Source organism: Rhinolophus hipposideros (genome assembly GCF_964194185.1).
Source record: "Rhinolophus hipposideros genome assembly, chromosome: 21".
In the NCBI taxonomy this organism is placed as follows: Eukaryota; Metazoa; Chordata; class Mammalia; order Chiroptera; family Rhinolophidae; genus Rhinolophus; species Rhinolophus hipposideros.
Genome location: NC_138067.1, coordinates 1,890,681 through 1,901,294, shown reverse-complemented (window position 1 = coordinate 1,901,294; position 10,614 = coordinate 1,890,681). Strand labels below are relative to the sequence as shown.

General features: G+C 38.3%; 1 protein-coding gene across 1 annotated transcript in view; it reads left to right on the top strand.

Annotated features, from left to right (window-relative positions):
* The window catches only part of URI1 (URI1 prefoldin like chaperone), a 61,519-nt gene extending 51,761 nt beyond the window's left edge, over nt 1-9,758 (top strand). Inside the window, exons 7-11 of the mRNA XM_081032373.1 lie at nt 1,649-1,817; nt 3,231-3,558; nt 5,882-6,024; nt 6,757-7,006; nt 8,936-9,758. Of these exons, the coding sequence (XP_080888499.1) occupies nt 1,649-1,817; nt 3,231-3,558; nt 5,882-6,024; nt 6,757-7,006; nt 8,936-9,115 (1,070 nt within the window). The 3' untranslated portion in view covers nt 9,116-9,758. The remainder of the gene's footprint in view (nt 1-1,648; nt 1,818-3,230; nt 3,559-5,881; nt 6,025-6,756; nt 7,007-8,935) is intronic.
* The last annotated feature ends 856 nt before the right edge of the window (nt 9,759-10,614 follow it).

The window sequence follows — 10,614 nt, the reverse complement described above, 5'->3', positions numbered from 1 at the left end:
TGTTCATTAATTTTATAATCAATTTTTATAATTTTGATATAAAACTGTTATATATTTTAAAATATAAAACATTAATGGCTAGATATATAGCTTTTGATGAAAAACTTGATTTCCGACTGATTCATCTATTTATGTGGTGTGTTTACACGGCTTCCTTCAAAGTTGTTTAATGATCCAAACATTTAAAACTCAGAAGATGCGTATTCTGTGCATGGATCTGCTCCTGAGCTGGGCTTTGACCTTGGTCAAGTCATAATGTATCTTTTGCTAGTTTGTCTCCTTTTAACACTGTAGCTCAAGATGCTGTGTTGGGAGGAGAGTGACTGGCCTCTGGGCACGTCCGAGCCTGCGTTTCCGGCTGCCTGTAGCAGCTTCCGGACATGGGTGTTCAGGCTCGTCTCACAGCCTTGCCTTGCCAAGGACGGGTTATGTGTTCGGGTTATTTGTAGAAAGGCAGTGGTTCCCCGGCAGTTGCAAAGTGTTACAGTAGTGAAAAATTTACAGTTACTGAAATGGTCTATACTTTGCTACTGTAGAAAACTTACTTTTCACACTAATTTTTTATAAAGCTCCTATTTTAGTAATTCAACCTGAAGAGAATTTATTGGTTGAAATAGAGATAATTTCAGAAGCCATATTCTAGCCATGCCATCTTTACTGACGTGGCATCACAAGTGGCTTTAGAAGGTGAAATAAAGGAGACATTTATTAAAGTTAAAGAGTCGAAAAATAATTTATAATTTTTGTTTGTGGTGACCAATGAAAGATTTATGTAATTTACAGGTCTGAAACATAAAACTTGTTAACACTGTTTTGTCAATAATAGTTCCAGAGAATAGGCTATGAAACGTAATTTTGATATTTTAAAATTTAGAAAACAGTGTTGTAAATTTGAATACATGATGGAGGTCTTCTGTCAGTGCCGAGTCCTGTACCAGCGTTTTAGGTTTCTTCCCAGCTCCTTCTGCAAAGCTTTAATTTGCTATACATGTTTTTTCCCAATGAAAAGCAGAGAGGTTTGAGTTCAGAGTTTATCTATCTCCTGCACTCACAGAGGATTACAAATAAGATAAAGCGATTTAAAAAGTAGAAATATTCATACATGTAAAATTACAGTGGAACCTTCCAGGGATGGTCCTCTGTAGGTTCCTCCTAGGGTATTCGTGCGTGGCAGTGCCTCGGAGGTGACAGTACCTTGTGACAAGGCTCTAATGCGTTCCGTTAGTAGCTGAACTCTCTTGAGTAAGGTGGGAAGATGGGTCCTGCTTTTGCTGACTTCTGCGTTCTAACTGGGTGCATTGGCATCATTTCTGCTTATGCGTTTTTGAAACTCTCCAGCAGCTCTTCACAACCGTTAGTGTGCATGTGAATCCTCTGGGCTCTTGTTAAAACACAGACTGTGACTCAGCAGGTCCCGGGAGGCCATGAGAGTCTGTGTCTCGAAATGTTTTCCAGGGATAGGGCTGCTGGCCACAGGGTCGCACGTCCAGTGGCCAGATTCTAAGAGATGGTATCCTGGAGTTCTGTTTGGCTTAAAAATCTCTGCCTCACCGTCCCCTTGCTTCTTAAGAAGGTCTCACTAAGGCTAGGCTGGTACCTTTTTGAAGTGGACTATTAACAGCCATGTCTTTCCTTTTTTTAAAAATAGCAAAGCACCGAATTGCTCATAAACCTCACTCCAAACCCAAAACTTCAGATATTTTTGAAGCAGATTTTGCAAATGATGTACAATCCAGGGATTTGCTTGCTGACAAGGAACTGTGGGCTCGACTTGAAGAACTGGAGAGACAAGAAGAATTGCTGGGTGAACTTGACAGGTACCTAGTGACGAACTATCCTTCCGAGAGAATTTGTTTCCATACACAGTGCCTTACTAATCTTTTTCCTCATTAATAAAATAACATGTGCTCATTGAAGAAAATCCAGAAAAGCATAATATATTAAAACTTCCACAATCCTGTCACCCTAAAATAAATGTTAATTCTCTCGATTTTCTTTTAGGGCTGTGCTCATGCGCATGCCCGTCCGTGTGTGTGTACAGAGATGCTTAAAATCAATATCCCTATGGTGTTAATTCCAAGACGTCAGCCATACTTTATACAGTGAAGTCCTGAGATAAACCAGTAGTTGACTTATAGTAATTACGGATTTTGATATATTGCATTACATTTTAAATGAAGTATTTTTATGTTATAGCCAGGATAATATTGTGTGCTTGAATAACTTGTTAAAAAGAAAAACTTGCTTTGAATTTAAGTTTGTTACTGTAAAATGTTTATCCTTGCTTTGCTGTGCAAACTTTTCTGTTTATTGAACACACAGTTTGTAATCTGGTCAGGTAGTTATAGATATGAAAAACTTTCCCAGCCTGCTGTTTGAAACCCACATTAGCGCTCACTCACAACTGGGAAAGTGCTCAGTGAAATCTGTTACTACAGAGGCTCCCATCTTACTTCGTTTAAATGATGTACCGTATGCAGTAGTTTCTGTGAAAAACAGCACATGAAGCACAAAGGATGTTTCCTCCCTACCATTTCACCTATAAATTCTTCGGTCTTTTTGATTAACTGACACAATTTCATTATTTAAACTCAGTTTTGAATCTTGTGATTTTCTTGGTCATGATTTTCCTTTTTTGCATGATATTATTTCGGTTCTATTGCATTTGGTTCTTTATTTTTATAAGGTCCTCAAATCCTTTGTAGAATGAAGCATGAAAAATATGCATGTATGTATGTATGTAAATATAATTACATTTATGTGCATATGTATAAGTCCTTTATTTTTTAAAATTACAATAATACATGTTTGTAAAATGTTCTGAGTATAGAAATAGAAAATAAGAATGTGTTCATGTTCTGTGGTTTTAATTTCTGATCTTTAAATAGAGACACATATTCTCTATGCATTTCTTAAAACTTTCTGATAGTATTATTTGTATTGTACTTATATTTTGTATGGCCAATATCTTCCTTGCAAAGATAAAAAAGCATCTATATTCTACTTATGTGTGAATAACTACAATATACAGACTTAGCTGATATTGTAGTTATTCAATAGGAACTGATGTTTTCCTGTTTATTTCAGAACATTTTTATTAACCTAGAATTCTAGTTTAGAAAAAATCCTACTCAAAATCTTTTTTATCCATTGAAATGAACTGAAATGAGAATATGTAAAACTCTATTGTGTGTGTTAGATCTTGTTAATTTTCCCTTTTTCTTTCCTAGTAAGCCTGATGCTGCGATTGCAAATGGAGAAGATACAACATCTTCTGAAGAGGAGAACGAGGATCAGAACATACGTGGGGATGTGGGGAATGAAGGCACAGACTCCGGTACTCCCAGCAGTCGTTCCAGGCACGCCATAGAGCCAGAGCTGCTCAGGGCTCCAGTGACCAGTCAGCACAAGTGTTCAGTGAACGGTTCGGATGCCTGTGACAGTGATGAAGATGATGGTGGTGGTGACGATGAAAACGAAAGTGTCCGTGATGCTCTAGGGGTCGGAGATACTGCTGTACCAACAATATATTTTTCTCATACTGTTGAGCCTAAGAGGGTTTGTATACTTTTAACTTTCCTAATTTTGCATATAACTTGAACATTGAACATCATCTACAATATTCTTTAAAAGAACAGGATTAACAGTGATTAATTAATATTGTTAAAAGTGGCAGACAGACAAGCCATCTTTTGCCTCTTGTTGTGACCAATTTCTGTAAAAAGAAAAAGGAAAGAATAAATTTACAGAGTTAGCTGGGGTTGGGCCATTGTTTTCTGAAGCTGCAATAGGGTTCAAATTGTTCGGGGTCTGGAAGGGAATCAAATTTGCGCAGCAACTCCTGTAACTACCTGTCTGTCCTTCATTCAACAGTTTTCTTAAGAATTCTAGAGTTAATTATATTGTGGGCATTTTGGTGTATTTAGGATGTTTGAAAGTGACTGCATTAGTTAAATTTTTAATTAGACCAGGTTGTTGTTTTCTGTGTGGGCATAAAATGAATAGGAGCATCATGAGCAAAATGGACAGATTTAGGAGGAAGTAAAAATTAGCTCCTTTTCTGACAAAGTAAATATAAACATCTGTGGGCAATCATGACTTTAGAATTTTGGCATTTTAGAGCTGGGGGTTACTGGAGACATCTTCTAAGAGTACAGGGTTTTTAAGCTTTTCTTTAGTGTCAAAAGACCTTTTGTTCCCTCTGTACATATTGTAGGATCCCAGTATTTAAAACTGATAGAAGCAGGTTGGTGCTGGTTGCAGGAAGGACAGGCTGCCTTAACCCTTTCCCTGCCGTCTCTCAGCTCACTGCTGCTCTAAGCAGCTGTCGGGCATTTGTCCCTCTAATTCGCTTTCTCCAGGAAACATAAGGCCCAGGAGACCGTGGCGTGGCTGGGACAGGATGGGGACTCCTTTGTCTGGGTTTTGCTCCCTCACCAAGGGCCCCCGGAAGGGGTGCCTGTATCAGTCCTCTGCCTGTCATGGTTGGTACATAGTTGGTATTTCTCAGGTCCCGTAAGCTACCCTGCTCTAATATGAAGTAGAATAATTACATGTTCTTTGACAGTCTGAGGCTTCAGAGAGAGGGAGCTTCTCCTGAATTCTTTGAGAAAAACTGACTGATGAGCTAGAAAAAAAGTTTGTTTGCCGGTTCTTTCTTCGGGCTTAATTTTTTTTCTCATTATCAGTTTGATAAAAGAGGAAGAATAAATAATATTTGTAGGAGTGTTATAGGAAGAGCAGTCATTAATATGGAATGCCGAGTAGTAGGGAGAGAAGAGTAATATGTTAGCCCTGAATGTCTTTGGTTTTTAGTTTGATTTCTAAAAATGAGAGGTATTTAATAAATTCTAAATAGTTTAAGCCTTGCCTGGTATTGCTTTCATGACTTAAAGCTTATATTTTTACAGAATATTTCTTTTGGTTAATTGTGCTCTTTGTTTTGAGATGCATGATTTAAGCCAAATATATATATCAAAAAGTAATGGAGTGAAGTAAAAGCTTAAACTGAAAACAGCATTTAGTTTAAATGTACAGTTGACCCTTGAACAACGTGAGGTTAGGGGTACCGACCCACTCATGGTAAAAAATCCGTTTATAACGTCTGACTCCCCAAATACTTACCTACTAATAGCCTGAATGGAAGCCTTACCGATAACATAAGCGGTCGATTAACACATATTTCGTCTGTTATATGTGTTATATACTGTGTTCTTACAATAAAGTAAGCTGAGAGAAGAAACTGCTACTCAGACAATCATACAGAAAACATTTACAGTAGTGTACTGTTTCCGTCGTCTGTTTATCACGAGTCGTCTGTCAGTATCTGCTTCAGTATTGTCTTACATGATACGAAACACTGTAGATGTTATAGGTACGTATTACTAACGCTAGACATCAAAAATGAAGATAATGTGAAAAAGAAATTCGTATTTACAGGTATAATGATTCGTAGGTTGATAACAAAGCAGCAGTACGATTGCTTTATGGCAGCCTAGTGTCCTTGATACAATTGCTTCACGGTAGTAAGGAAATCTCCAAAAAGTTTTCCAATATAATTATTGAAACAATGCACATGTAAGTAAGTGGGCCTGCGCAGTTCACATTCATGTTGTTTAAGGGTCACCGTGTTTTACTTTCTGTATAATGATAAAGTCACGAAAGACTAGAATTGGCCATTGAAGAAGATGTAAATTAATGCTGTAAAAGTATGTTAAGGTGAGGACTTTTTAACCCTCTCTTAGTACATGTCATTTTGGTGTCAAAATTTTAAACTGTTTCCCTTACTATTATTTCTTTAATTGCAGAGTTTATTGATATTCATTTTGGCCTTGATTTAATTTCTCAAAAGGATTATAACTGTTTGTAATAAAATTTTTAGGTCCGAATAAATACTGGAAAAAATACCACTTTAAAATTCAGTGAAAAGAAAGAAGAAGCCAAACGTAAACGAAAAAACAGCTCAGGCGGTGGTCACTGTACCCAGGAGCTGCCCACCATCAGGACTCCTGCCGACATTTACAGGTGAGTGGAGCAGGGGACCACACAGCCACCTGCCCATCCCAGCCACCTGCCGGTCCCTGCCCTCTTTTGCATCTGAACGAGTGCAGGGCAAGTGGCCTCCCTCTCGGGGGGGGGGGGGGGGGGGGGGGGTGCTCTGAGAGCTTCGTATTTGAGGGCTCCCAGTATAGCTGCCCAGCCACAGAGCAGTGGGCACTCGGGTTCTCCCTGCACCCCACTTTGGCTGGTGCCTTTAAAACGTTCCCAGTTGATCGAGTCCAACGTGTATGTTAACTTGGGAGGTGAAAGTGTGTTTTTGTGACCTGGGGCAGCGCTGTCCTGTGCGCTGTGACAGTGCTTGGCAAGGGTGGCAGTTAGGGTGCAGTCCCAGCTGTTGCTGTGTTATTTGTTGAGAAGGTTTTGCTTGAAAATACCTGCTGTTTCCTGACCCATGTTTGTAAAATAGTGAAAACTACTGTCTTCTAAGTAGGTCTAATTACATGTAGAGTTTTGGCAAATCAAGCTGTTGTCACTCAGAATGCGTTTATAAATAAAGTGCTATATTTTATTAGGCCAAAAAATATTTTTAAAAATAATATAAAATATGTCAGGCTATGAAATTATTGTGATTGTGAAACTTTGAGATGTAAGTTTGAATACAGCATTTCAGGTTAAGTGCTAGAAAAGATTTCAAAGGTTGTTGCCAGTTTCTCCTCCGTCGGAGCATTACCTAAAGCTAGTGTCTGTGGTGTGTAGAGTTTTTGTTGATCTTGTGAACGGCGAGTATGTCCCTCGGAAGTCCATCCTGAAGTCTCGCAGCAGAGAGGACAGTGTTTGCAGTGACACCAGTGAGAGCAGTGCCGCCGACCTCGATGACCGACGTGGGCTTTGGAGAAACATCAGCTGTGAAGAGGCCACTCACAGTGACACCAGTGAGAGCATTGTGGAAGAGGAACAGCAAGAAAATCATCAAAAGAAACTGTCGCCGCTAACTGGAACACCTGAGGTGTGTGTGTGTGTCTTTAACTCTTTATTTAATACAGTATCTTCGGCCAATTTTTGTGAGAAAATGTGGTGGTAGCTCGGGTCAGAGGGCCAATCGTTCATTGTCCCTTGTTCACGTAGTTATTTGGGGTTGAAAAGCTACTTCTTTAAAGGAGGCCTTCCTCTACTTTTTAAAAAGAGCAGCTGCTGTATCTTGCAGGAGTGATCTATAAATCATTAATTTTATTGTCTTAAATGATTTTATTTTATCTATTTATTTATTGGAGATAAACAGCTAGGTAACGGCATTGTTTATCTTGTAGCTTTACTTTATATATATTTTTATTCTCAAGAGTCATAGGACCTAATTAATTCTAAACTTGTACTTTTTTGATAGCTAATAATTTATAAAAAATTATTCAAGTGATACGTTGTCTTAGCTAACTTTGTACACTTGGTATATACAAGGTAAGCAAAATATACATGAAAGTTTACATGTCAGATTTTAATTTGTACATACTGAGTTCTTAGAAGATGGAAAGGGGAGATTCCAAATACCAGAAATCTTTAAAAAAAATCATAACAACTTGATTTTTATAGATCTTCATGTAAGAAGATATATAAAGATATATCTTTGGTTATATTTCCAGCATTTTGTACACATGACGTTTGTTCCGGTGGAGGAAACAGTTGACCCAATAAGTCCAGCAAACATCCAGTTGAAATTAAAGAATCACTTTTTGTGGGACCTCTGATTTTTTTTTTTTAATATAAATTTTATTGGGGAATATTGGAGAACAATGTGTTTCTCTAGGGCCCATCAGCTCCAAGTCGCTGTCCTTCAGTCTAGTTGTGGAGGGCGCAGCTCAGCTCCCAGTCCACTTGCCGTTTTCAATCTTTAGTTGCAGGGGGCGCAGCCCACCATCCCATGTGGGAATTGAACCGGCAACCTTGTTTTTGGGAGCTCACGCTCTAACCAACTGAGCCATCTGGCCCATTGTCTTCAATCTAGTTGTGGAGGGCGTAGCTCACTGGCCCGTGTGGGAATTGAACCGGCAACCCTGTTGTTTTGAGCTCACGCTCTAACCAACTGAGCTACCCGGCCGCCCCGAGGAACCTTTGATTTCCACCATTGAATTAGTTGCATTCACTTTTGAGACTGATGCTTATTTCCACTAGTGTCAGCACTTTCATTTTTTAGTTTCCACTCATCTCTCAAATAAAACTGAGACGATGCAATGAAATACTCAGTTAACTGCAAAAAGGGACACCAACGAGGAGATGTCGGTCCCCCGGCAGTGGGCTGCAGGTGTGTGGCCACCTCAGGACAGCTTTATATTATTTTTTTAAAAATAGTATAAAATATGTCAGGCTATGAAATTATTTTGATTGTGAAACTTTGAGATGTAAGTTTGAATACAGCATTTCAAGTTAAGTGCTAGAAAAGATTTCAAAGGTTGTTACCAGTTTCTCCTCCACCTGAGTATTACCTAAAGCGAGTGTCTGTGGTGTGTAGAGTTTTTGTTGATCTTGTGAATGGAGAATATCAGCTGATATATTCATCAGCTGATGGTTCACACCCTCGTGGCAACTTTTTATTTCAGTACTTTATTTTTCACAGCATGGGCCGGACATAAATGGAATGTATGGAAGTTGAGAACCTTTTTATTTACCCGTTTTAAATTCCAGATAAAACATATTTTACATTTTGTTTTCTTGTATGTGTACTATAAAAACTGACTTATATTTGGTGGTGTAATTAAGATATGTTTTAGAGGTATTTGATTTCTCTAAATGATTCATATTTTTATGTTAGAGTTTTGTCTTTTTATCCAAAAGTCTTACGAATTTACATTAATGAAAAGTAACGTGTAATTAACAAATACTGGGGAGAGACTTTGTGGGCATCTTATTTCCCTTTTATTACCACAACCTGACTTTTGTCTTCTAGGCTTTTTCTGGAACTGTTATAGAAAAAGAATTTCTGTCGTCCTCAGCACCGCACCCAGCTGGGGCTCATCCTGTGCTACCCACCATTCCGGAACGCAGAGAAGTCCTGTCAGAAGTGTCAGGAGAAAGTACAAAGAGGGTTTCAAAGTTCAAAGCTGCCAGACTGCAGCAGAAAAGCTAGGCCCTGCCTGGGACATGGGAGTTGGTGTCCTCAAAGCTAGTTTTGCATTTGTTTAGAATATATATAGCGAAATACCTTACATGTAGTTTGAAATAAGGCCTCCTGAGTTACAATAATTTGGCAGGAAGCTCTCTTTCTCTTATCAGTGGTATAAAAAAAACCCGAGTAGATGTCTGGACACTTTAATATTCGGCTTGTTTTGTTAATTCTCTGAATACTGTCAATGCTCCTGTCTAAGTTTGCCTTATGATGCAGTGGCAGCTTTTCGATTTAGTTTTCAAAGAATACCGTTCATATGCATTGTTTTTGTGTTTCGAACTCAATCCAGGCAGTTTTGTACCAGCTGTGATGATGTGGACACCATATGGACCATTTTAAAGAAACTTTTAACATTTCAAGTAGATTCAACAATTATATTACTTGCTTTAGCATTTTAAAGGCACTTTAAAAAAAATCTACTTCTTGTAGATTTTGCAGCTCGGTGGCTATTTCAAACACCTCTCCCCTTGACTGTCATTCTGTAATCGCTAAGGCAGAAAGCTACGTTTGGGACCCTATGGGAAAGTGTCTTTGATCGGAAGAATGGTATTTTGTAAAACATTTTTTTTTTCAAGTAAAAATTTTATGAAACTTGGTCTCTTAACATGTTGTGAACTTTATGATTCAGGATTGAGTGTAGAAATGTGTTTGATTCACATATATGCTACATGTAGCACAATGGATCCTCGCATCCTACAGTTCCACGGACATTTCTTCCTTTCCAGTGTGTGCGCTGTTAACTGGCATCATATTTTGGGAGAGAAGGAAAGGCTGTCTAGGTGCTTAAAAAATATTTTTTTTTTAAATAAGAAATTCTGTGTTTTAATCTTCCCAACGTTTTCTTTCTCTGAGGCTATTCTCCTAGTAGTTAGTAACTGAAATAACATATTTACTTTTAGCAAAACTCCTTAAAATACAGAACTATATTCTAACATGGAAAATTACACTGCAAGTCTTAATCATTATCTTGATGCATGCTAAAATGTAGCTTTTTAAAAGCATTCTGCATTAGTACTAAAATAAGCCATCAATGCCAGTCCACCCTCTATTCATGGCTAAATAGTTAAAGGTTATTTATAGCCTCTTTAATGAATTCTTGCTTAAACAAAGTGAAATTATGTCCTAGAAAAGGAGAAGCTATTTGTAACTAGAAGAGCACAACTGTAAAAGTTTTATGAATATGTATTTTAATAATAAGAGGGGTGAGCCTGAATCCCCACAAGTTAGTGGATAATTCAGAACAGAGTACTGAGTTTGAAAGCTCGCCTGAAAATGTCGGACGTTTGTTCTTTAGTAAATTTTGATCAACTGTGCATACATTTTTAGTTAAAAACTGGTTTTCTCTCAGGCCATTCCCCTCAAAAAAACCAAACAAACGAGAGAACAGAAAGCTCCCTACTGCAGCTGCTGTTAGAGCCAGCCTTCCTGTGCCAGCTCCCCCCCGAAACAGACTTCCTTGT